Genomic DNA, 27,778 nt, shown 5'->3' on the forward strand with positions numbered 1-27,778 from the left:
GTGGCTGGGGCATTAGACAGTGGAAAGAGCCTAGAACCAAAAGTCAGGAGTGTTTTGCAAAAAGTGCTCAATAAATACAATTAACTGACAGGAGATCCAGTTTCGACTTCTAATTCCAATTTTACCTGCAGTGTGACCTTGGGTTTTGCACTTCATTCATTCATTCATTCAATCGTATTTATTGAGCGCTTACTGTGTGCAGAGCACTGTACTAAGCGCTTGGGAAGTACAAGTTGGCCACATATAGAGACGGTCCCTACCCAACCGTGGGCTCACGGTCTAACAGTCACTTCAATTTCTTCACCTGTAAAATGAAAGTAAAACTGTTCTACCATGAGCCTCACTCACATGGAACAGATAAGCAGCGTAGAAAGAGCCTGGGCTCAGAGGTCATGGGTTCAAATGCCGGCTCTGCAACATGTCTGCTGTGTGACCTTGGGCAAGTCACTTCACTTCTCTGAGCCTCAGTTACCCCATCTGTAAAATGGGGATTAAGATTGTGAGCCCCACGTGGGACAACCTGATCACCTTGTATCCCCCCCCCAGCGCTTAGAACAGTGCTTTGCACATAGTAAGCGCTTAGCAAGTGCCATCATTATTATTATTATAATGTGGCCAATCTACCCCTGCACTCACCATAGTACTTAACATGTAGTAAGTGCATAATAGGATTTCCTCACTATTATAAAACCAAATGGCTTCCAAATCATAGATGCTTCCACCCACTCCTGAATAAAGATCGCATACAGCTTAATGCAATCTAAATCATCAATCATATTTATTGAGCGCTTACTATGTGCAGAGCACTGTACTAAATGCTAGACAGCATTAAGTGATCTTGTCTCTGGAAGTACGTTTGTCATTATTAGAGGAAAAATTCTCAAGTTTTGCTAAAATTGAGCAATTTCCAAAAATCTGTATGCATTCCCTGACATTTAAATCTTCCCCGATAGATTCTCTTTCCTTCCTCAACAATATTAATCTTTGTACTGAGAAGCAGCGTGGCTCGGTGGAAAGAGCATGGGCTTTGGAGTCAGAGGTTGTGGGTTCAAATCCCACTCCACTTTGCACATAGTAAGTGCTTAACAAATACCAAAATTATTATTATTATTAACAAACGCCATCATTATTACTGTAGCCATAGTATGAAATATGTAAATTCACTGTGGACGGAGAGCATGCCTACCAACTCTGTTGTATTGTACTCAAAAGTGCTTAGTAGAGAGCGCCGCACACAATAACTGCTCAAAAAATACCAATAATAAAATATTAAGTGACACTGAGCACGGGCTTTGGAGTCAGAGGTCACGGGTTCAAATCCCGGCTCCGCCAATTGTCAGCTGTGTGACTTTGGGCAAGTCACTTCACTTCTCTGGGCCTCAGTTCCCTCATCTGTTAAATGGGGATTAAAGACTGAGCCCCCGGTGGGACAACCTGATCACCTTGTAACCTCCCCAGCGCTTAGAACAGTGCTTTGCACATAGTAAGCGCTTAATAAATGCCATTATTATTATTATTACTGTTCGTTGATGGTTCTTTGGTTCTCACTATAGAAAAACCTTTTCATCTACTGTACTGAATTACTCTCCCCAAAAAAGTGTGCTTTGCATATAGTAAGCGCTTAATAAATGCCATTATTATTATTATTACTGTTCGTTGATGGTTCTTTGGTTCTCACTATAGAAAAACCTTTTCATCTATTGTACTGAAGTACTCTCCGCAAAAAAGTGTGCCAAAGTGAACCAAGGCTTTGAGAACAAAAAGACGTGTGGTGTTCCCTAGGTGCTAGGTTACTCTTTACTTCAGTACTTCCCATTAGAATTGGTAGGACACAGGTAAGCGCTTAGTACAGTGCTCTGCACACAGTGAGTGCTCAATAAATATGATTGAATGAATGAATGAACAGAAATGTAGAGTTACTTCTATTTTCAGCTGTTAAAAGGCGCCACCTCCTGGCAATTTATTTTTAATTCTTATCCATCAGTCATAAACTGAAATAATAATAATGATGGTATTTGTTAATCAATCAATCAGTCGTATTTATTGAGTGCTTACTGTGTGCAGAGCACTGTACTAAGTGTTTGGGAAGTACAAGTTGGCAACATATAGAGACAGTCCCTACCCAACAGTGGGCTCACAGTCTCAAAGGGGGAGACAGGGAACAAAACCAAACATACTAACAAAATAAAAATAAGCGCTTACTATGTGCAAAAGCACTGTTCTAAGCGCTGGGGAGGTTACCAGGTGATCAGGTTGTCCCACGGGGGCTCACATGATTTTAATCCCCATTTTACGGATGAGGGAACTGAGGCACAGAGAAGTTAAAGTGACTTGCTCAAAGTCACACAGCTGACAGTTGGCGGAGCCGGGATTTGAACCCATGACCTCTGGCTCCGAAGCCCGTGCTCAGTGTCACTTAATATTTTATTATTGGTATTTTTTGAGCAGTTATTGTGTGCTTCTCTACTAAGCACTTTTGAGTACAATGCAACAAAGGTGGTAGACATGCTCTCTGTCCACAGTGAATTTACACATTTCATACTATGGCTATAGTAATAATGATGGTGTTTGTTAATAATAATAATAATAATTTTGGTATTTGTTAAGCACTTACTATGTGCAAAACACTGTTCTAAGTGCTGGGGAGGATACAAGGTGATCAGCTTGTCCCACGTGGGGCTCACAGTCTTAATCCCCATTTTACAGATGAGGTAACCGAGGCACAGAGAAGTGAAGTGACTTGCCGAAGGTCACACAGCTGACAGTTGGCGGAGCCGGGATTTGAACCCATGACCTCTGACTCCAAAGCCCATGCTCAATGTCACTTAATATTTTATTATTGGTATTTTTTGAGCAGTTATTGTGTGCAGCTCTCTCTGCTAAGCACTTTTGAGTACAACACAACAGAGTTGGTAGACATGCTCTCTGTCCACAGTGAATTTACACATTTCATACTATGGCTATACTAATAATGACGGCATTTGTTAAGTGCTTGCTATGTGCAAAGCACTGTTCTAAACGCTGGGGAGGATGCAAAGGGATCAGGATGGCCCCCGTGGGGCTCATAGTCTTCATCCCCATTTTACAGATGAGGTCACTGAGGCACAGAGAAGTTAAGTGACTTGCCCAGAGTCACACAGCTGACAAGTGGCAGAGCCGGGATTTGAACCCATGACCTCTGACTCCCAAGCCCGGGCTCTTTCCATGGAGCCATGCTGCTTCTCTGTAGTTACCAACATGTAGTGCCCTTTTAGACTCTTTGGGTAGGGACCGTCTCTATACGTTGCCAACCTGTACTTCCCAAGCGCTTAGTACAGTGCTCCGCACAGAGTAAGCGCTCAATAAATACGATTGATTGGTTGATTGATTGATTGGAGCTTCAGGACTTCTGTCTTCCTTTGTCAACCTTTCCGTTTCTCAGTACATGGAAGAAGCTTAGATGTTATGTGCTAAAAAGACAGACGTGACATGGGGCCTGCGCCTTCCCCAACCCCATTAATAAGCGTATGATGATGGGGGAATGAAATATGAAGCCAGTCAACTCTGAGAGAAAATTTATTTGGATTTGATCTGGTTTCTTTTTCCCGAACATTTTAAAATGAAATAATAATGCCAGGGTGATTAGCAGGTGGCAAACACTGCGCTAAGTTCTGGGGCAGGTACAAGATCAGCAAATTGGACATAGTCCCTGGCCCACCTGGGCTTCACCGTTCAAGTGGGAGGGAAACCACTTGAGCCCACTGTTGGGTAGGCACTGTCTCTATATGTTGCCAACTTGTACTTCCCAAGCGCTTAGTACAGTGCTCTGCACACAGTAAGCGCTCAATAAATACGATTGATTGATTGAAACCATCAGGTGAAATGTTAATAGTGTAGGCTATAAGATAAACTCAGAATGCAAGGACTTAAATCAGGTTGGTCTAATTGGCTGATCAAAGATAAGCCAGCATTGTTCCGGGGATAATGTTGTCTAAAAAAAACAGCATGGCATAGTGGATAATAATAATAATAATAATAATAATAGGCATTTGTTAAGCGCTTACTATGTGCAAAGCACTGTTCTAAGCGCTGGGGAGGGTACAGGGTGTTCAGGTTGTCCCACGTGGGGCTCACAGTCTTAATCCCCATTTTACAGACGAGGCCCAGAGAAGTTAAGTGACTTGCCCAAGATCACACAGCAGACATGTGGCGGAGTTGGGATTCGAACCCATGACCTCTGACTCCAAAGCCCGGGCTCTGTAATAATAATAATATAATAATATTATAATATATATATAATATATAATAATAGTAATAATAGTGCTTACTATGTGCAAAGCCCAGTTCTAAGCGCTGGGATAATGCATAGGTTTGGGAGTCAGAAGGTCATGGATTCTAATCTTGGCTCTGCCCCTTGCCCAAGGTCACAGCAGACAAGTCACTTCACCTCTCTGTTTCTCAGTTTCCTCATCTGTAAAATGGAGATTGAGACTGTTAATGATGTGTATATAGCTATAATTCTATTTATTCTGATGGTATTGACACCTGTCTACTTGTTTTGTTGTCTGTCTCCCCCTTCTAGACTGTGAGCCTATTATTGGGTAGGGACCGTCTCTATAAGTTGCCGATTTGTACTTCCCAAGCGCTTAGTACAGTGCTCTGCACACAGTAAGCGCTCCATAAATGCAAACGAATGAATGAATGAATGAATGAGTGCTTGTATCCACCCCACAGCTTAGTTCAGTGCCTGGCACATATTAAGCGCTTAACAAATACCAGAATTATCCTCTTTACCATAAATTTGTTGTGGGCAGGGAGTGTCTGTTTATTGTTGCATCGTACTCTCCCAAGCGCTTAGTACAGTACTTTGCACACAGTAAGCACTCAATAAGGAGGCAGATGTAGTAATCTAGGCGGCACAGGATGAGTGATTGTATTAACATGGTAGCAGTTTGGATGGAGAGGAAAGGGAGGATTTTATTAATAATAATAATTATGGTATTCAATCATTTATTGAGCACTTACTGTGTGCAGAGCACTGTACTAAGCAGTTGGGAAGTACAAGTCGGCAACATTTAGAGACGGTCCCTATCCAACAATGGGCTCACCAGCACTTAGAACAGTTCTCAACGCTTAGAACAGTACTCAGCGCTTAGAACAGTGCTTTGCACATAGTAAGCGCTTAATAAATGCCGTCATTATTATAGAAGGAGGAAACAGACAACAAAACAAAACAGCGCTTACTGTGTGCCAGGCATTTTAGCAATGCTATGAAGATGGGACCAACGGGATTTAGTGATGGATTGAATATGTGGGTTGAATGACAGAGAGGAGTCAAGGACATTGCCAAGGTGATGTGCCTTTAGGTCCTTTAGAGAGGGAGAGGAGGAACAAACCTGCATGCAAACTCAGGGAAACTCCAAATTACAGCCCATCACTCCCCATTCAATTAGCTATAGAGGATCCCTTTCAATCAATCAATCAATCAATCGTATTTATTGAGCGCTTACTGTGTGCAGAGCGCTGCACTAAGCGCTTGGGAAGTACTCGACAGCATATAGAGACAGTTCCTACCCAACAGTGGGCTCACAGTCTCAGCCACTTAGGGTTCAGTTAGGACTACAGGCATTTGCTTATTGCTTTTCGTCTTCTTTTTTCCCTTGTATTCACTACCTCAGGGCTATCCTCTGTAGGGTATGGGGGTGACTAGAAACTGAGATACTGGTAAAAATTACCACTCTAGAAGGACTCTCCCCTTAGGCTGGTTGTGGGAAGATTCCCTCCAGCTGGTGAGGAGGGGGTTACGTGAATTGGGCTGCGGCTCTGTTTTTTTTCCCCCCTTAACCTCTCATCCCTGTGCCTCAGGGGACCTCAAATGATGCCACCCCCCTCCTCAAAAATCTCCAGTGGCTACCAATCAATCTGCACATCAGGCAGAAACTCCTCACCCTGGGCTTCCAGGCTGTCCATCCCCTCGCCCCCTCCTACCTCACCTCCTTTCTCTCCTTCTCCAGCCCAGCCCGCACCCTCCGCTCCTCTGCTGCTAATCTCCTCACCGTACCTCATTCTCGCCTGTCCCGCCATCGACCCCCAGCCCACGTCATCCCCCGGGCCTGGAATGCCCTCCCTCTGCCCATCTGCCAAGCTAGCTCTCTTCCTCCCTTCAAGGCCCTACTGAGAGCTCACCTCCTCCAGGAGGCCTTCCCAGACTGAGCCCCTTCCTTCCTCTCCCCCCATCCCCCGTCCATCCCCCCCATCTTACCTCCTTCCCTTCCCCACAGCACCTGTATATATGTATATATGTTTGTACATATTTATTACTCTATTTATTTATTTATTTATTTTACTTGTACATATCTATTCTATTTTATTTTGTTAGTATGTTTGGTTTTGTTCTCTGTCTCCCTCTTTTAGACTGTGAGCCCACTGTTGGGTAGAGACTGTCTCTATATGTTGCCAATTTGTACTTCCCAAGCGCTTAGTACAGTGCTCTGCACACAGTAAGCGCTCAATAAATACGATTGATGATGATGATGATGATGATGGTGCCACTGAGATTCTCTGGATAATAAGAGCTCCAGTGGGATCTGCAGGAAAATCCTGACTGTCCTGATTGAACCTCATCCTGGCCCCCATCCTCCCTCTGGCCTGGAACTCCCTCCCCCTTCATATACCACACAGCATCACTCTTCCCACTTTCCAAGTCTTATTAACATCACATCTCTTCCAAGAGACCTTCCCTGACTAAACCCTCAATCCTCCTACTCCCTCTCCCTTCTACATCACTTAGGCACTTGGATCTATATCCTTTAAGTACTTGATATTCACCTCAAGACATTTGTGTATATGTAATTTATTTTATTATCTGCCTCTAGACTGTAAACTCTTTATTTAAATAAATGGTACTTAAGTGCTTATCTGCCAGGTACTGTACTAAGTACTGGGGTAAATATAAGATCATCAGGTTTAGACTGACTTTTAGACTGTGAGCCCACTGTTGGGTAGGGACTGTCTCTATATGTTGCCAACTTGTACTTCCCAAGCGCTCAGTACAGTGCTCTGCACACAGTAAGCGCTCAATAAATACGATTGATTGATTGATTGATCAGGTTGTTCACAGCCTTTCACCTACGGGGCTCACAGTCCTAATCCCCCTTTTACAGATGAGGTAACTGAGGCCCAGAGAAGAGAAGTGCCTTGTCCGAGTTACACAGCAGAGAAGTGGCAGAGCCTGAATTAGTACCCACGTCCTCCGACTCCCAAACCCATGCTCTTTCCACGAGGCCGTGCTGCTTCCTTTTGGGCAGGGAACATATCTACCAGTTCAGTTGTTCTGTATTCTCCCAAGTACTTAATCAATCAATCAATCGGATTTATTGAGCGCTACTGTGTGCAGAGCACTGTACTAAGCGCTTGGGAAGTACAAGTTGGCAACATATAGAGACAGTCCCTACCCAACAGTGGGCTCACAGTCTAGAAGGGGGAGACAGAGATCAAAACCAAATGTCTTAACAAAATAAAATAGAATAGATATGTACAAGTAAAATAAATAAATAAATAGAGTAATAAATATGTACAAACATATATACATATATACAGGTGCTGTGAGGAAGGGAAGGAGGTAAGACGTGGGGGATGGAGAGGGGGACGAGGAATATCGATTGTGAAAGAAGTTCCCTTTCCTCAAAATAAAACCATTCCTATATCAGTAAAACAAGTTTTAAGATTATTAAGTAATTGATGTCACAGTTAAGAAATTCTTTCCTATAGGGCAACTGAGCTTTAGTAATGAGATTCTTGGGAATACAGAAAAATCATTTAAAAATGCTTGAATATAATTTTCTCTAACTTATGGTTACAAGATATACAGAAATGTAAGCACTTAGTGCAATGATCTGCATACAGTAAGTGCTCAATAAATGCATTGATTGTCTGAGTTTGTGCACATTCAGGGAAGTAGTTGGTGGCCAGCAATTTCATTTCCCCTTCCCTTCAAGGACTTCAGAGTCCATCTCAGAAGATCCTGGGAAAGAGGATGGGGAAGCAGAGCTGTGACAGCATCATCATATTCTACAGTAGCATAATTGCATATATCTTAACTGAAACATCCCTTGTGGTTGTTTCTTGGTGTTTGTCCGGGCATTTAAGTGATTGTGTGCTTTGTTGAAGTTGAATAAAGTGAGTAGTGTATTTACTTACATAATTGTTCCTACCTCATAATTCTCCCCAACCCTGTCATTTTTGAAGAGGAGACTTGATTGATATCTACCTATATATCTCTTTCTATATGTAACATACTGGTAAGTGTAATATGTAACAGTGGTGCACACCAGGGTAATCAATCAATCAATCAATCGTATTTATTGAGCGCTTACTGTGTGCAGAGCACTGTACTAAGCGCTTGGGAAGTACAAGTCGGCAACACATCATCATCATCAATCGTATTTATTGAGCACTTACTATGTGCAGAGCACGGTACTAATTCCTTGGGAAGTACAAATTGGCAACATATAGAAACAGTCCCTACCCAACAGTGGGCTCAAAGTCTAGAAGGGGGAGACAGAGAACAAAACTAAACATACTAACAAAATAAAATAAATAGAATAGATATGTACAAGTAAGATAAATAAATAAATACATAGAGAAATAAATATGTACAAACATATATACATATATACAGGTGCTGTGGGGAAGGGAAGGAGGTAAGATGGGGGGATGGAGAGGGGGACGAGGGGGAGAGGAAAGAAGGGGCTCAGTCTGGGAAGGCCTCCTGGAGGAGGTGAGCTCTCAGTAGGGCCTTGAAGGGAGGAAGAGAGCGAGCTTGGCGGATGGGCAGAGGGAGGGCATTCCAGGCCCGGGGGAGGACGTGGGCTGGGGGTCGATGGCGGGACAGGCAAGAACGAGGCGGAAGAGTCAAAACTAGGTAATGCTAAAGAGGAATTTTTAATGACACTCATAATTTCACTGTTGCAATTTTGAGATTATGTACATTTTAAAATCTTTTTTTTTTTAACATGTCAATTTCTGCCTTCTCCCACAAAATTACAACCCAGAGGCTTCCTTTTCAGAAGGTAACCGCTAGAGGGCATCCGGCGATCATTATTCTGGCCTTTTCTTTATAAATCCTAAAATCTAGTTGGATACTTCAATCTGAAAAAAAAGACCAAATTCGTCAAAAAAACTAAATTTCCAGCTCAAAGCAAGGAGTCCCGAAGTTCCATGGGTGCTGCCAATTGCAGGCAGTGAGATGTGTAAACTCAGCACATAACTTCCTTCTCTTCCAGCAAAACAAATTCAGGAAGTTAGAGTACTTTGCGGGATTAGGGTCCTGTGGGACTGAGCCAGAGACACGAGGTTAGATGGGCAAAAAGCCACCTGACTGGGTTTTGACTGGATTCAGATGACCCTCTACCCACCCACAGCCTCCAGTTTCTGCCCCCATCGTGGACTGTGACTTGTTGGCTAGAAAGCTGCCAAATCAGGTAATAACCCCAGGACCCTCTTCTTGTGGGGGTAGCCCTGGAAAGTGCCACAATTTCTCTCCCACCCTGCTTTCAGAAAGCTGGCCTGGTATATTTCCCGTTGGGCACCTTCTCAGTATCACGGTTGGGTAGTGATGGCACAGAGTGGAGGGCTGCGGAAAATTTAACCGGCCTCCAGTTCTCTGGTCACGTTGGGCTCCAAAAGAACTTACTACTGTTCATCACTCCATGGAAATAACAAAGATCCCAGATGACCCGCTTTCCTACAACCTTTCGAGATTCTTTGCTTCCATCTGAGCAAAAAAAAGGGGAAGATTGGGAAAATGGAGGAAACTTAACTCTACTAGGCTGGCTTTGATTATGAGATAATGTGCTTGTTCACCATATGCACACTGAAGAAACAAACCAAAAATATGCACTTTGGTATAGTCATGGGACTCTTATAATCTGATTTTAGATTTTTAAACACACCGCCTTTGTTTTCATGGTTTCTACTCTTTTTTTTAAAATAGATCTTAACGAATTAATCTGAAAATAGTGAAAAAGCATTCTTTTCTTCCTAGGTTCATCCTCAACAGCATCGGCTTCTCTTTGAAGTGTTTGATGAGAACCGTTTGGTATGTTACAATTCTATTAACCAATTGAAGCATGAAAAAATTGGGTGAAGTTGTAGAGCCGAAAGGAAAATAATGAATTTTTATAAAAGCAAAGTCAAATTTTAATTCATTGAGATGGAAGTTGGGCTGTGGTTAAAGTTCTATATCTTACCCACGTTTCCCTGACTGTTGTGATGTCAGCTTCATAGACTTTCCTTTTGCATCATTAAGAGTTTAACTTCAGTTGTCTTGCTTTTTCCCATTTTGCAGAACTCCAAACCATTTTTATTGCATGTATGTGTAGCTGCCCTTTGTGTTCAAAGGACTGCTTGCTGGTGGTGGCAATCAGTCTCCTAGCGGCATGTGGATTTGGTGACGCAGTTTAGGATTAAATGTCCCTTCTTCCAAGAGAGTAAAGATTCTGCCCTTGGATTTGGGACTGAGGCCATGACCCAACTGAGAGCTCTTTTTTGTGTCATCATCAATCGTATTTATTGAGTGCTTACTATGTGCAGAGCACTGTCCTAAGCGCTTGGGAAGTACAAATTGGCAACATATAGAGACAGTCCCTACCCAACAGTGGGTTCACAGTCTAAAAGGGGGAGACAGAGAACAAAACCAAACATACTAACAAAATAAAATAAATAGAATAGAGATGTACAAGTAAAATAAATAAATAAATAGAGTAATAAATATGTACAAACATATATACATATATACAGGTGCTGTGGGGAAGGGAAGGAGGTAAGATGTGGGGGGATGGAGAGGGGGACGAGGGGGAGAGGAAGGAAGGGGCTCAGTCTGGGAAGGCCTCCATGTCCCTTTCTTCCGTGTGCTTTTGCTCAAAAAAGCGCCTCCCCATTTCTCAAAGGGGCCAGTCAGGTAGGTATGTCCCCTTCTTTGCACAGCATTCCATAATTGTGCTGCGTAATCTGATGGTACACGTCAGAAACTTGTACATATTTATTACTCTATTTATTTTACTTATACATATTTACTATACTATTTTATTAATGATGTGCATATAGCTATAATTCTATTTCTTCTGACGGTTTTGACACCTGTCTACTTGTTTTGTTTTGTTGTCTGTCTCCCCTTTTTAGACTATGATCCCATTGTTGGGTAAGAACCGTCTCTATATGCTGCCGACTTGTACTTCCCAAGCGCTTAGTACAGTGCTCTGCATACAGTAAGCGCTCAATAAATACAATTGAATGAATGAATACCCACTGTTGGGTAGGGATTTTTAGGGCTGTCCCGATAATAGCTGTTTTATTGAGCACTTACTGTGCGCAGAGCACTGTACTAAGGGCTTGGGAGAGTACACTATAACAGAGCCAGCCCGTGTAATTGCCATGGGCTTCTTTCCTTAAGGGGCCTCGCACCTCCCATTCATTCAGTTGTATTTATTGAGCACTTACTGTGCGCAAAGCATTGCAATACAGCACTTGTGGATATTTGTACATACTTATTACTCTAATTATGTGTATATAGCTATAATTCTATTTATTCTTATGGTAGTGACACCTGTCTACTTATTTTGTGTGTTTGTCTGCCTCCCCCTTCTAGACTGTGAGCCCGTTGTTGGGTGGGGGCCGTCTGTATATGTTGCCGATTTGTACTTCCCAAGCGCTTAGTACGGTGCTCTGCACACAGTAAGCGCTCAATAAATACGACTGAATGAATAATAAGCACTAACCAGCCGATGTTCCGTGGGTGGCAGAGGCAGGACGGGAGTGTTCCCCGCTTCAGAGTCAGCCGTCACCCTCCCACCCAGTGGCCGCTATCCAGAGTTTGAGTCCCTGCAGGTTCTCAGACAAGCCTGGATCCCACAAACTTCCAGAGGAAGTGGGGAAATATCATCATCATCATCATCATCAATCGTATTTATTAAGCGCTTACTATGTGCAGAGCACTGTACTAAGTGCTTGGGAAGTACAAATTGGCAACATATAGAGACAGTCCCTACCCAGCAGTGGGCTCACAGTCTAAAAGGGGGAGACAGAGAACAAAACCAAACATACTTACAAAATAAAATAAATAGAATAGATATGTACAAGTAAAATAAATAAATAGAGTAATAAATATGTACAAACATATATACATATATACAGGTGCTGTGGGGAAGGGAGGGATGGCAGTCCAACAGCTTGAGCTGGCCTGAATCGCTCTGTCAGGCAGTTTTGAAGTGGTGGTTCTCCTATCAGGTTCACCACTATGCTATTAGATCGATGGGGAGAAGGAGTCGGGATTGGAGGAAAAGACTCGGTGGGTAATATCTGCCTTTTTAAACCTTTCCTTCCCCCACCCCTAACTAATAGTAAGGCCTCATTGGGGTGGCTGCCCTGGGTCTCACACTCCTAGAGAGGCAGCTCCTAAAATATCCTGTTGAGAGAAACAACATAATGGCAAGTTCTATGGAGTTTTTCCTACCCACTGCGGTTTTTATTAGTGAAAGCCACAGTGGACTAAAGTGGGGAAGTTTGCTCCCACCTCCGGCATCTGCGGCAAGGTTGTTAGTTTAGGGGCCTCCAGAGCAGTGCAAACACCCCCCATAGGACTATCCTGGGGTTTGGGGTTAAGAGCAGGGTGGACTCTGAGAACCTCGTTAAACATGGTAAAAATTTGATCAGATTGAGTTGCTTAAAAATGCTTGATGCATTTACATCTGTTTTTGTAGCTGTACTTATCCCCAGCATACATTTGTTTCTAAAAGTGCATCTCCAGAGACTTAAGCATCCTAAAAACTTTGAGGGTCAACATACTTGGAAGTGATTCTTAGAGAGTTTGAGATACTGTTGCCACCAAGAGTGTTTACTGCAGGGCAAGTTGGGACCTGCTCTCTTGGCCTTAGAGGGAAATTTCTGGAAAGAGAGATCCCATCTTAGGGCTACTCCACCCATCCTGAATTGCACAGGAACTCAAATTTCCTGACTCGGAGCCCTGCTCTTTTCACTAGGCCACACTGCTGCTTATTCATAGTCGACCATTCTCTTATGCTTCCACTTGCACTTGATTAGCTGGGCACCCAGAGTAGTTCTGAAGAGTGAGACACAAACATTCATCTAACCCAGGATACTCCAATTATAAACTCTTGCCCAGAAGTAGTAATAGGGTTTATTAAGTACTTTGTGCAGAGCGTTGTACTAATCGCCGGGAAAGAGTATACAGGTGGAGATTAGACACAGTCCCTATCTCATCGCCTTCCAATCATAATGTGAATCCCTCCAGAAAGACTGGAGACAGACACATCAGAAGCGTTGAAACACTGAAACATTCAAGCAGCATAAAGGACAAGGACAAATACAGCCTACACGAAATTGAGTATGGAGCTGTGGTTAGAGGAGCAGAACTTCGCGATTTAGACTAGACAACAGTGGCTGTGCAGTCACTAACTTTCCCGAAGTTCGTTTAATGAGGCCTCATGCTGCGGGTGCTGTTCGGATTTTTGCTAGGGCGGTGGAAAGCAGGACGGGATGGGGTCTCCTCAGTGGCACGGGCGGGGAGGGAAGGCAGTTGGCTCTGCCGCAGGGAGGTGAGGGGGCAAATGCCGGACTTTTCCTCCGTCTCCGAGGACGAAGAGGGGCCAAGAAAGGGACGGCAGTGGCTTGTGTCCGGAGCATAGAGTGTGCTGGGAGCGGCCATCAGTTCTGTAGGTGCGGCGGAGGGCCCTGGGGATGCAAGACACATTTGCTCATCTGTGATGGAAGACACTCGGTGGCTTCATCTGTGTGTGTGCATGTAGTGGAATCGCTAAACCTCTTACTCTGAGCGTCTGGGGACTTTAAGCCGCACCTTCCATTTTCCCGGGATGTCATAACCCAAACCAAACGGCAACTGGAAGTAGAGGAGCCTAGTGGTGAGAGCACGGGCCTGGAACTCAGAAGGACCTGGGTTCTAATCCCAGCTCCGCCAAGTGCTTGCTGCGTGACCTTGGGCAAGTCACGTCACTTCTCTGCCTCAGGTTTCTCAACTGTAAAACGGGGGTACCTGTTCTCCTTCCTACTTAATCTGTGCGCCCCATGTGGGACAGGGACTGTGTCTGACCTAATCAATCTGGACCTCCTTCTCTTCCCCACAGCACCTGTATATATGTATATATGTTTGTACATATTTATTACTCTATTTTACTTGTTCATATCTATTCTATTTATTTTATTTTGTTAGTATGTTTGATTTTGTTCTCTGTCTCCCCCTTTTAGACTGTGAGCCCACTGATGGGTAGGGACTGTCTCTATATGTTGCCAACTTGTACTTCCCAAGCGCTTAGTACAGTGCTCTGCACACAGTAAGTGCTCAGTAAATACGATTGATTGATTGTACCTGTCCCAGCGCTTAGACCAGTGTTTGACATATAGTAAGCGCATAGCAAATATCAAAAATCGGTCCACTTTCCTATATGGCAACAGAGAGCAGGCCCCCGAGCTTAACTCCTGCTCTGGGTTCAACAACTTCCTCAATTCACTTGTGCAAGAGAACTGCAATCCTTTTACCCCAATGACTCCTATTTTCTCCAGGGACCTAATGACTTAGCAGCGTAGTAGGGCAGTTATCAATTACCTCCTCTTGTTCCTTTGAGGAGTAAAGGGATTGGAACTGGAGTGCGTGCCAGGCTCGCAGAAGACGCCAGAGATCTAGTTGCAAGTGGCTACCACTCCGCAATTTTACGTTGCCATTTTAAGTCTCCTTAATGCTTCTGCCACCCAAGCAGACACAGAGAAGCTGGGTGACAGTATTATAATAATAATGATATCATTTATTAAGCACTTACTATGTGCAAAACACTGTTCTAAGCACTGGGGAGGTTACAGGATGATCAGGTTGTCCCACGGGGGGCTCACAGTCTTAATCCTCATTTTACAGATGAGGTAACTGAAGCCCAGTGAAGTGACTTGCCCAAAGTCACCCAGCTGACAATTGGCGGAGCCGGGATTTGAACCCATGACCTCTGACTCCAAAGCCCGGGCTCTTTCCACTGAGCCACAAGGCAGTGCAGAGGGTGGAAGTGTCTGCAAAAATAGCTGGCACCTGCCCTGGCATTACCGCATGCATTGAGGCCAAAGGCAGAGTAATTTGCAAGGTGGAATACTCAGCATTTCCTAGTGCAGAAAGTGCAGGGCTGAGAGTCAGAGGACCTGGGTTCTAATCCACTTGTCTGCTGGAGGTCCCTAGGCAGGCCACCTAACTTCTGTGCCTCAGTTTCTTCATCTGCAAAATGGGGATTCAATACCTGTTCTTCCTACCTTGGGAACCCCATCTGGGGCCTGGTTATCTGGTATCTATCCCAGTGCTTAATACGGTGCTCGACACATAGCAACAAAGAAAACTGCCATCTGGCACAAAAGCCAAGGTGCCTTACATCTGTAGTAGGACAAAATGAACCTTAAGTTAATTGTTTGGAAGAGGAGAAAAAGCAAAGTTTTTGCAGGCCTTTCCAATAACAGAAAGGTTGCATGTTTCAAATCCATATGAGCCAAAGCCTTGATTTTTTTTTTTTTTTTGCCTGGGGTGAAGATGAGGAGTAGAAATTGTGCTCTGGCCAAAGAGCTTTCTGGGCCAGGTTTTTTTTTGGGGGGGGGGGGGTGTTAGTTTTTGGTTAGTTACTGAGAAATGGAGCTTAAACCAAAACAGTCCGTCAACCCTAACTGTGGAGTTGTTGCTGTAACTCCAGGATGGGAAACTGATAGAAATACTCCTGGACAGAGCAGGGAAATGGTTTTCCACGAGGCTCTAAGCCATACTTGTGGAAACCATGAGACCTTCACAATGGTTTTCAACTGCATAATTCTGAAACAAGGAAAACCATGCACTCTGCAGATAATACCTACCAGCCTTGAAAGTACGGACTGTGCCATGGTTTCTGGGGAAGGGAAATTTCCAAGCCAAGCTGAAAGGAATACAGTAGCTGGCTCCCTTCCTTTCCGTTCAGCCATATGAAACACTTTCTTTGACTACTTTAAAATTCCGTTTTTAACCTAATCTTAAATTACATTTATTGATGCCAAAATTGACTGATTTCTAGCCATGTCTAAGGGTTTCTTCTCCACCCTCATTTTTCTTGACATCATTATGCTTTGTGAGCTTTTCTGTCCCTTGGTTTTTATGATTCCTTTTTCTTAGGTTTTTCTTTTTCCTTTCCCTACCTCTTCTGCGTGGTCTCCTTTTCAGCTTTACATTTTTTCTCAAATACTGTTTTGTCAGTCAATCATATTTATTGAGAGCTTGAGAAACCCGGGAACGATCCAGCAACCTTTAGATGTTCAGTTTTGATTCCCCACTTATTTTTCCTCCTTCACTCTTTCAGTGAAGGCTCCCATCCACTCAAGACTTCTCCCAACGAGTCGGGTGAGATTTGTTCTTTATTCTTCTTTTTCAAACCTGACCTATTTTTGCCTCCTGTTATTTAATCAGTTCATTCAGTCTTACAGACTCATTTCACAGTTTTCTGTTTGAAGCGTTAATCATTTTAAATAGCCCAAACTAATTGGTTTACTATCATTTCTTCTGTGTGTCCAGGTAAGGCAGAGTTTGAGGTGCTCCTGTCTCAACCTTTCCAAGTCTTTCCTTGTGGTCATCAGAATAAGCTAGGGATTCATTCATTCATTTGTATTTATTGAGCACTTACTGTGTGCAGAACACTGTACTAAGCATTTAGGAGCTTACAGTACAACAGTAAACAGGCACATTCCCTGCCCACAATGAGCTTACAGTGTAGGGGGGGCAGGGAAGACAGATGCATCTTATAGTAGGTGCGGGACTGTCCCCAGTATGTTCTGTACTTGAGGATGCAACAACCTAAAAGCTGGCATCAGAATACACTTTTGATCTCTTGGAAATTCTTCCAACTAAAAGCCAAAGACTGCAAGCATGATCAAAAATCTTTAAAATAGTCATCCAAGACCACTGTATACTGGAGAACTGTGCCCCGGAGGTACACACATAATCAATCCATCAATTATATTTATTAAGCCCTTACTGTATGCAGATCACTAGACCAGACGCTTGAATACACCCAAAGGTATTGAATTAGGTGAGCCACTTTGCAGATTCAGCGAACACTGTGGGCTAAGAGTAGTAATATTAATAATAATAATAATAATAATGGTATTTGTTAAGCACTTACAATGTGCAAAGCACTGTTCTAAGCGCTGGGGAGGATACAAGGCAATCAGGTTGTCCCACGTGGGGCTCACAATCTTAATCCCCATTTTACAGATGAGGTAACTGAGGCACAGAGAAGTTAATAATAATAATAATAATGATGGCATTTATTCAGCGCATACTATGTGCAAAGCACTGTTCTAAGCACTGGGGCGGATACAAGGTGATCAGGTTGTCCCACGGGGTGGGGGGAGGGGCTCACAGTTTTCATCCCCATTTTACAGATGAGGTAACTGAGGCCCAGAGAAATTAAGTGACTTGCCCAAAGTCACACAACTGATAATTGGCGGAGCCAGGATTTGAACCCCTGACCTCTGGCTCCAAAGCCCATGCTCTTTCCACTGACCCACGCTGATTCTCTGATAACAACAACTGTGGTGTTTAAGTGCTTAACTCTGTGCTAAGCACTGTTCTAAGTACTGGGGAAGATACAAGGTAGTTGGGACAGACACAGTCCCTGCCCCGTCTAGGGCTCACAGTCTTAATCTCCACTTGACAGTTGAGGTAACAGGCCCAAAGAAGTGAAGTGATACGCCCAAGGTCACACAGCAGACATGTTGCAGAGCCGGGATTATAACTCATGTCCTCTGACACCTAGACCCATGGTCTTTCAGCGAGGCCAAGTAAGTGGTCGAACCCTCCCCTGGAAAACTGTGCAAAACCACCAACTCTCAGCAGCAACAAGAATTTAATGCCGCCATCAAATTCTGTTCTCCTTGCCAGTGCAGTAATCCAAGATACATCAACAACAGATAGAAATTGGGATCTCCAAGTCCAGCATGGCCTTTGATGCCAAACTGTGGGGCACAAAGCTTTATTTCAATTTGAAGGTCTAAAAGCTGAGGTGATGTCCTTTTATCCACAGGACCACGGTTGTGGTCTTTCCATCTTATTAAGCAGCTTCCTCGACTTCTCCTGCTTGTAGGAGAACAGTGCCAAGCGCTAAGCGCTCAGTACAGTGCTCTGCACACAGTAAGCGCTCAATAAATACGATTGTTGATGAGAACAGGATTATAGCCAGTGGGGTCCTAGAATGTAGACGGGAAAGTGTTCATCACCACAAAGCGTCTTGGAGTAGGCTATGAAAGGAGAGCGGATAATGGCCACACTCTCAAGCACTGTGTAATGGTAAACTGAATTAGGATGTTCACATTCAGGGAGGAAAGAACAGACATGCCAAAGATATGTGTGTGTGTGTCTCTTTCTCAGTGTGTATGTATGTGTCTCGCTTTATTTTAAGTGTTTAAGTGCTTACTATGTGCCAACCACTGTCCTAACACTGTAGATAGAAGATAATCAGGTTGGACACAGCCATGCCCCACATGGGGCTCACAATCTTAATCCCCATTTTGCAGGTGAGGTAACTGAGGCCCAGAGAAGTGAAGTGACTTGCAGGAAGGGTGGGATTAGAACCCAGGTCCTCCGACTCCTGTTTATATGTATATATGTTTGTACATATTTGTTACTCTATTTATTTATTTATTTATTTTGCTTGTACATATCTATTCTGTTTATTTTACTTTCTTAGTATGTTTGGTTTTGTTCGCTGTCTCCCCCTTTTAGACTGTGAGCCCACTGTTGGGTAGGGACTGTCTCTATATGTTGCCAACTTGGACTTCCCAAGCGCTTAGTACAGTGCTCTGCACACAGTAAGCGCTCAGTAAATACGATTGATGATGATGATGATGACTCTCAGGCCTGTGCTCTTTGCATGAGGCCACACTGCTTTTTAGGGAGCCCGTCTCACACCATGCGGCATAGCAGAAGACTTTTGGGCCACTGCTGCCGCCCGGTAGTGCAGTTAGAGGGATTGTGGGGGGTTTGGCCTGTCATTTCTCCTGGATCTGATGATCTCCAAAAGATCATTTTTATTATACCACATTAATTTCTGAATCTACTCTGCGTCCGGACGCATGAGTGATGATATCCTTCAGTAGCCAGTCCAGAAATACTTTGACAAGGTGCTGACAGTAGTGAACATTGAGCTGCCAAAGAGTTTCCAGTGTCCGCTTTCCTGCTCTTATTGAAAATGGGAATCAGTGTTGGAAGCATCCTTACAACTTCGGGCGTTCTTTTGGGGTTCCTGAAGCTGTGAAAAAGCCCGTACACAACTCTGAGCAGTACATCACCGTCTTGCAGTGTGACATATAGCGGAAAGAGCTTGAGATTGGGAGTCAGAGGATGTGGGTTCTAATTCATTCATTCATTCAATCGTATTTATTGAGCGCTTACTGTGTGCAGAGCACTGGACTAAGCGCTTGGGAAGTACAAGTTGGAAGCATACAGAGACGGTCCCTACCCAACAACGAGCTCACGGTCTAGAGGGGGAGACAGACATTAATACAAATAGGTAACACAGTGAATTACAGATAGATACATAGGTGCTGTGGGGAGTCATTCATTCAGTCGCATTTATTGAGCGCCCACTGTGTGCAGGGCACTGTACTAAGCGCTTGGGAAGTACAAGTTGGAAACATAGAGAGACGGTCCCTTTTCATCCCCGCTTTCCAGACGAGGGAACTGAGGCAGGGAGAAGTGAAGTGACTTGTCCGAGGTCACAGGGCAGAGCGGCCCCCCCAGCCCCCCCGCCCCTCACGGGCCCGTCCTTACGTTGAGCTGCGGCTCCCCGTCCACCTCCTCCGTGGCGCCCCCCGGGCTGCCGTCCCAGCTGTGCCACTTGTCAGCTGTGTGACTTTGGGCAAGTCACTTCACTTCTCTGGGCCTCAGTTACCTCATCTGTAAAAGGGGGATGAAGACTGTGAGCCCCCCATGGTTCAACCTGATCGCCTTGTAACCTCCTCAGCGCTTAGAACAGTGCTTAGAGAAGCAGCTTGGCTCAGTGGAAAGAGCCCGGGCTTTGGAGTCAGAGGTCATGGGTCCAAATCCCGGCTCCGCCACTTGTCATCTGTGTGACTTTGGGTAAGTCACTTCACTTCTCTGGGCCTCAGTTCCCTCATCTGTAAAATGGGGATGGAGACTGTGAGCCCCCCCCCCATGGGACAACCTGATTGCCTTGTAACCTCCTCAGTGCTTAGAACAGTGCTTAGAGAAGCAGCTTGGCTCAGTGGAAAGAGCCCGGGTTTTGGAGTCAGAGGTCATGGGTTCAAATCCCGGCTCCGCCACTTGTCATCTGTGTGACTTTGGGCAAGTCACTTCACTTCTCTGGGCCTCAGTTACCTCATCTGTAAAATGGGGATGAAGACTGAGCCCCCCCATGGGACAACCTGATCACCTTGTAACCTCCTCAGTGCTTAGAACAGTGCTTAGAGAAGCAGCTTGGCTCAGTGGAAAGAGCCCGGGCTTTGGAGTCAGAGGTTATGGGTTCAAATCCCGGCTCTGCCACTTGTCATTTGTGTGACTTTGGGCAAGTCACTTCACCTCTCTGGGCCTCAGTTACCTCATCTGTAAAATGGGGATGAAGACTGTGAGCCCCCCATGGGACAACCTGATCACCTTGTAACCTCCCCGGTGCTTAGAACAGTGCTTTGCACATAGTAAGCGTTTAATAAATGCCATTATTATTATTTTTATAATGTGTGACCTTGGGCAAGTTACTTTACTTTCCTGTGCCTCAGTTTCTTTTCATTTGTAAAACAGGGGCCCGATACCTGTTTTCCCTCATACTTCGGCTATGAGCCCCATGTGGGACAGGGACTGTTACTGACCTGATGAACTTTGTATCTATTCCAGCACTTACACCTGTGCTCGACACAGGGTAAGGACTTAATAAATACTGTAATTATTATTGCTTCTATCCATTTATGCCATTCGATTCAGGGTCGTAATCATTCTTCAGAAGCAGCATGGCTCAGTGGAAAGAGCACGGGCTTTGGAGTCAGAGGTTGTGGGTTCAAATCCTGGCTCTGCCAAGTGTCAGCTGTGTGACTTTGGGCAAGTCATTTCACTTCTCTGGGCCTCAATTCCCTCATCTGTAAAATGGGGATGAAGACTGTGAGCCCCCCGTGGGACAACCTGATCGGCTTGTAACCTCCCCGGTGCTTAGAACGGTGCTTTGCACATACTAAGCGCTTAATAAATGCCATCATTATTATTATTATTATTATTCAAGTCTTTGTGTAACATCTTAAAAGTTACACAGCGTGGGAAGCAGCGCAGCCAGGTAAACAGAGCACAGGCTGGGAGTCAGAGGTCATGGGTTCTAATCCCGGCTCTGCCGCTTGTCTGCTTTGTGACCTTGGGCAAATCAGTTCACTTCTCTGTGCCTCAGTTCCCTCATCTGTAAAACGGGAATTAAGACTGAGTCCCATGTAGGACATGGGCTATGTCCAGCCTGATTAGCTGGTATTCATATGTTCATTCATTCAGTCGTATTTATTGAGCACTTACTGTGTGCAGGGCACTGTACTAAGCGCTTGGGAAGTACAAATCAGTGTACTGTACCACTGTACCCTAGTGCTTAGTCCAGTGCCTGGCAGTGCTTAGCAAATACCATTTTTAAAAAAAAATTGAAATAAAAGCTGGTGCTTAGATGGTGGCAGGTTCTCAATCGGACTTTATTCTTGATGACAGTTGAAGGGTTGTGAATCGTCCCATAACTGTTAGGTGGTTGGAAGCCATCAAAACCTTTCACTGGTGCTTAGGTAGTTAACATTTTCAATGTGGAAATAATAATAATAATAATAATGGCATTTATTAAGCACTCACTATGTGCAAAGCACTGTTCTAAGCACTGGGGAGGTTACAAGGTGATCAGGTTGTCCCCCGGGAGGCTCACAGTTCATAAGGAGAGGAAGGATTTCATGCGATGGTATGTGCTACCGCTCCCTGTGAAGGGCAACGTGGGAAACACAAAGACCCCAGCTTGCTCCAAATCAAGTATCTTTAATCCCACTCCTTCCCGGGAAGGGACTTGCCAAAATTGGATAAGTCACTTGACTTCTCTGTGCTTCAGTTACCGCCTCAGAATTGGGGAATGAGACTGTGAGCCCCATGTGGGACAAGGACTGTGTCCGACCCGATTGCTTGTATCCACCCAGTGCATAGTACAGTGTCTGGCACATAGTAAGTGCGTAACAAATACCATTATTATTATTATTATTATTATTATTATTATTATTATTATCAAAACGGTGTCTAAAAGATACACATTGTAAGATGACATTATTTTACATGACCATGTTGATTGAAGGCACACTTCACAAATTTACAGATGTATCCTTATACTTGGAGCCACTTATGAGGAAAATGAACGAGGCAAAAGCCTTGGTCTTTTATAAGTTGGAGCAAAAATGGATATTATACATTTGCTTCTCATTAAAAAACACACCTCGGGTGCTGAGCTTATTGATGTAAATAACTGAACCATTTTACTTGGTTTTCTATGAATAAGCCAGTATGTAGTTATTGCTGCAGTACTGACAATGAAATCCAGGTAATGGAGGTTTAAATACACCCTACGGTATTAATGAAAAAGCAAATCTGCTGCTTTCAAATAAAATACCAAATTTGGGCGCACGACCTTTGCGACATCGAGTAAAGCCTTGCGCTTTTATTGCTTACTAAACTGAAAATTCAGAGAAGGTTAAATAAACACAGAGCCGAAAATATCCCCCAGCGCAACCCAGGGACGGACAACGGATCCAGTGTCCTCTGTCCTTTGAGCTCCGTCGGCAGCAAGCAGTTCCATGTCAGTGTGGTTGTGTTGGGGACTAGAATGTAAACAGCTGTGTACTTTCAGTTTATAAAAATAAATATCTGTAACAGACCGAGTACTTTTGCATCGATAATTTGCCGGGCTAATTGAAGAACCAGTAGGGGCCAGCCGAGGGCTTTCGCAGATTTTCTGTCCGGACTGAGTTGGCACCAAGAGGTATCTGTTGGATGTGGGAATCCTTTTCAGACTCCAATTTTTCACAATAACCTTTGTCTGCGAGGTTTACGGACCCAGTAGGATGAGCTTCAACTTGACGGATTTCTGAGTAGCTATCCTAATCTGTATATGTAACTTTATGGAGTCCTTTTTCTTTTAGAAGACTTCACATCCAGGAGATGTGGCATTCGACCCCTGCCAGCTAATTAAAATGGGCCCCCAAACTGAAAGGGATCGTGTGTAAAAGGAGTTTGCCACCCCCTTGACCACCAAGGGAAAAATCCGCAATTTATCCCGAGATGGGACTGTTGGCCTTAAAGGATTTTTTTTTTAGCCTTTCCAGCGCAAAGCTGTTTTCCCCCCAACAGTTCAATACTTCTGAAATATTAAAAGTAATTGAATTTTGATTGTGATCATCATTATTAATGGCTGTCTGCATAACTTCACTGGATTTTTAGTATGGTTACTATTTGGAAATCCAATCCTTGATTTGATACTCAATTATATGGGGCTTCGTTCCTACCAACTTCCTGTAACTCTATACCTCCGGGTAAAAATATTAGTGGTCAAACTGTGCCGGAGAAAGTTTAGACACGCTGATCCAAGACATTAAATGTTTAACAAGTAGAGCTAGAGCAAAATATACTGTTTAAACTTTAAATGGTAGAGGATTGTTGATCTTGTGTTACTCATTCATGCAAATTGGAGAAGGTATAATTGAAACAAGGTTGGCAGCGTTTCAGTCAGCGTGCTGCAGCTGAGCTCAGCTTAAAGGTCGTTGGAAATCAAGTGCTTTGTAAGTGAATGCATTTCGACTACTAGCAATTCAAGACATTTCAGAAACTCCAGTCTCGGGAATGGTTCGTTGGCAGGCTTGCTCATAACGGTGGCTAGAACCTAGTATTTGGATTAGGACGAAGCCTTCAATTTAAAGGTCTTGTAGGTACCCGACAAATGATTTTGTTTTCCGGATTCAGTTCAGCTGCTTGAAACAGAGAGCTCTGTTTTGACTTTGAGTCACTATCATGTATGGAAATGAGAACAAATGGCACGGAGGTTAAGATTGCATTTTGCAGCCAGAAGAAGCAACACCGATCCGCTGTCGGAAGCCTCTGGAGATGACCTGGATAATAACTCTCCCATGTGCTTCAAAAGACCATCCCAGGCTTCTGCATCTAACACCATACAAATGAAGCTGACTCCTAGGCAAACCGTCCTGACTCCGGGAGCACAGGAAATTGTTCAGTCTCAGGAGAGTTCAGCTGCTCCTTCATCTCAAAGTAGTCACAAAAAGAGCACCTTTCTGCAGATTTCCCTACAGCCCAAGAGTTCTAATGGATATCTTCAATCTGGCACCGTTCTAGCTACTGGTGAAGACGCGTCATTTAGTGGTGTCATCGAGGAAACAAACTGTGGCAGGACCGTGGCTGATAACGGATTGAACGTGATAAATGACAACGGCCTTCTGGGCAGCCCTGCCTCGTGTAGTGGTAGCCTCTCCGGTTTTGGAGTCAGTGACAACGGATCGTGCAGTAGCAATGGCAGTGATTATGGGTCATGTACAAGCACCACAAGTGATGGTGGTTCATGCAGTAACAGCATCAGCAGCGACGGTGGTGGTTGTACTCTTCATCAAGGTGATGGTCCTTTTACTAATAGGATTGTCTGTGGGAATTTCTCCTACGCCACCGCTTATAAAAGTGTGCCGAACAGGAATACTACCCCCTGTGAAACTCTGAGAAGCGACAGCTCGATTTCCTTTGAAGAAGGATTGGAACAAGCCATAGAGAGTGCAAAATTACCGGCGAGAACAAAATCTAAAATTCCGTTAAGACGCTGTTCGTCGTTGGTCATTTTCCCTAGGAGTCCTTCTACTACCCCACCGACTTCTCCAACGAGCTTAAGCCCTCTCCCAAGCAGAGGACCCTATCAAACATCGCATCAGTTCCTCGTCTCTCCCGGCGAGCTCGCACAAAGGGAAGACCCCACTCCTCCCAAGGGATTTCTTTCAACAGCAGTCAACGGGCTTCGGTTGTCTAAAACCATATGTCTTCCCGGGGAAGTTAGAGATATCCGGCCGCTTTATGTGAGGAGTTCTTCTCGGGAGAAGAATCTTTCTTCGGTCAAGAGTCCAAAGAAGACAGTTCGGGAAAAGTCTCCCGAAGGGCACGCGTCCATCTCAGTGCATTTCACCCCACGAAAAACGTACACGTCAAGGAGCGAAGCAACAAATGGCCATTGCAGGCTAGAGAAGCCCTTTGAGGAGTTGAAACTTAATTCTGGTGGAAAATACCCACACCTAAAACTGATCCGTAGCACGTCTGCGTGTCTGCCTGCCTCCCAAAACGCACGCTATCGGCCAGATGCTACTGGTGAATTGGGAAAACCGAATCCACAGGCAAGCCCGAATCACCATATTTTACAAAGAAGCATTTCATTGGAAGGCTCTTATCAGAATGTTCCCTGCTGCCTGTCCAGTCTCAAGTACAATTGTTCCAAAGTAGGGATGTCCCAATTACATATACAGTTCGCCCGTGGAAATGAAGGCAAGCTTAGTAACCTTCAAAAAGAAAGCAAGAGATATTGCAGAAGGGAGCTGTGTAATAATTCAAGACGACCTCAAAGGGTAAGTCTGTTTCGGTCACCAAGATAAAGAAATGTTGACTGCTGGAGTGTATACTAAAGTGAAATACTGTGGGACATACTTGACTCTAAACTAGTTATAGCCAGAGCAGGGTGTTGGGAGTCTAAAGAAGTTTTCATGCTCTAATACTTGGAAAACAAATCTGTAGTAGTCAAATTTATATTCATGAGCTTGACCAACTCCAGATAGTTTTCCACGGTGTTTGATATGTTTTCCACATGTATTAAAGAAAACACTATCGAATGATTTCAGCTTTAAAGCATTTTAGTAGCTTAAAATAGCCTTCCTTCTAAGTGATATGATTATGTTATATCAGTATATGTTGAATTTTTCTAAGAAATGTCGAAACAATTCTAGTGCATCATTTAAAATTCTGTTGGGAAACAAAATAACTCAAACCTTTTCTTGCCTTTTGATCAGGGAAAATTAAATTCAGTCTGAAAAATGCAGCCCTTGTTTCAAACTGAAATTAAAGGAATTCATTTTTTCATAACTATGTCTTTATTGAGTACCAGCTTGAATGATAGGTACTGTACTCTTAGTTTAAAGAGAGCACTAATAAAATGACATTTGCATTTGTATACACCCTGAACCACAGGAATTTCAAGTTTCCACCCTATTTTTCATAAACCAGAAATTTGGCCTCGCTTGTACGCTGTAACTTAATCTTTTAACGGTATTGCCCTCAAAATTACAGCCGTTTAAGTTTTTTTGGGGAGGTGGGGTTGATTCTAAGAATGTCTTCTTGATCTAGTTAATCATTAATAAACACTGTTTTGTTCTTCTACGAATCCTGTATTTCCAATAGTGTGAGATCTTAACATTTAAAAATGATTTAATTTTCTTAAATTTAAAGAACAAACCGACATTTTTTTTTCATAGAAAGCCTTGGCAATCCCTGGAAATTCATGTAAAATGTAGCAATCTTGGATAACAAGGCAGATAAATTTTAATAAAACTTTCCTCTTTTGTTATTGAGGGATCGCTATTAGCTCTGTTGTTCATACACAAACAATTTCTATAGTCACAGCCTCACAAATCAAAATTTATAAAATCATTGACAAAATCATACATGGGTGGAAAAGACCACTGTCAGAACTCTGGCTTGAGAAAAAGAATTAATTCTATTAAAGAAATAATTTTGACCTTTGAGACCTTCAGTCTTGCTATTGTTTTAGTATTATTTATTGTTTTATTTCCTGTATCCTAAAAAAACAATCATAGTGAAATCAGCTTTATGTAAAGTTTGTTTCTTTGCTTTTAAGCAATTATCTTGCGGTCAAAATACTACCTAGTGGAAAATTTTTGCCTTGAATAATTTCTAGGAAGAATCCCAAGACATGGTTCATTTTGGAATTTCAATTTGTGGATATACTTTTCTGATGGGACACACATCCTAGAAAATCATTTAAACGTTATGATAGTGGAAAGTATAGAAGACGATGTTTCACAGAGATTGAACTGTGGTTTTCAATTCAATACTCTAAACTTTTCTTGGTCAAAGAACTTGGGCCTTTGTGAATCTCACTGTCATTTTTAGAATACTTAATTTCAGAGTACCTAAACCTGAAGTTCATCAGAGCCTGATGCTGGCTCTCCTTTTTAAATTCATTTTTGTGTCCTTTCTTGCCCATATGAAGCTCCAAAAGTAGGATTTGTGGAACAACTAAACGCAGTTTCTTTTCGACTTGCTTGCAATAAGTCAGTTCTTGCTATTGAAGAAAGCATTAAGATCAGTTTTTATCTAATGGGCTTAGTTGTGGTAAAAATAAGATTTCTACTCTAATCCTTTGTTTGTCAATACTCACACATGAATCCGTCTAATTATAGTGGTATGTTGTAACTCATTTAAAAATAAATAGCTCCTGAAATATTTCTCTTGACTCCAGTTAGTCTGGCCTAGTATACTGATATGCCGAACGCGGGTTCAAATTTAACAAGTTGATACTAGAGTAGCATTTAGCAATGTCAACTATCTGCACAGGGCAGTCATGAAATTAAATCAGTGCCCTGTCAGAGACCCCAGTGTCTAAAGCAGTGAAAGGTCTATGCGATCTTTTCTTACGTGTCTAGCTACCAGCTTCCA

The 27,778-nt window shown here is 43.5% G+C and overlaps 1 protein-coding gene across 6 annotated transcripts in view; it reads left to right on the forward strand.

Moving 5' to 3' along the window:
• NEDD4 (NEDD4 E3 ubiquitin protein ligase) overlaps window positions 1-27,778 on the forward strand; it is a 145,383-nt gene that overhangs the window by 35,205 nt on the left and 82,400 nt on the right. For 4 of the 6 annotated variants that reach the window (XM_038750198.1, XM_038750196.1, XM_038750197.1 and 1 more), the window contains exon 1: window positions 24,094-25,674. In XM_038750198.1, the coding sequence (XP_038606126.1) occupies window positions 24,094-25,674 (1,581 nt within the window). Of the gene's footprint in view, window positions 1-10,024; window positions 10,079-24,093; window positions 25,675-27,778 lie in introns of those variants that run through there. The other 2 variants (XM_038750201.1, XM_038750202.1) reach the window with 1 other exon arrangement.

Source organism: Tachyglossus aculeatus, chromosome 8, assembly GCF_015852505.1.
Source record: "Tachyglossus aculeatus isolate mTacAcu1 chromosome 8, mTacAcu1.pri, whole genome shotgun sequence".
Classification (NCBI taxonomy): domain Eukaryota; kingdom Metazoa; phylum Chordata; class Mammalia; order Monotremata; family Tachyglossidae; genus Tachyglossus; species Tachyglossus aculeatus.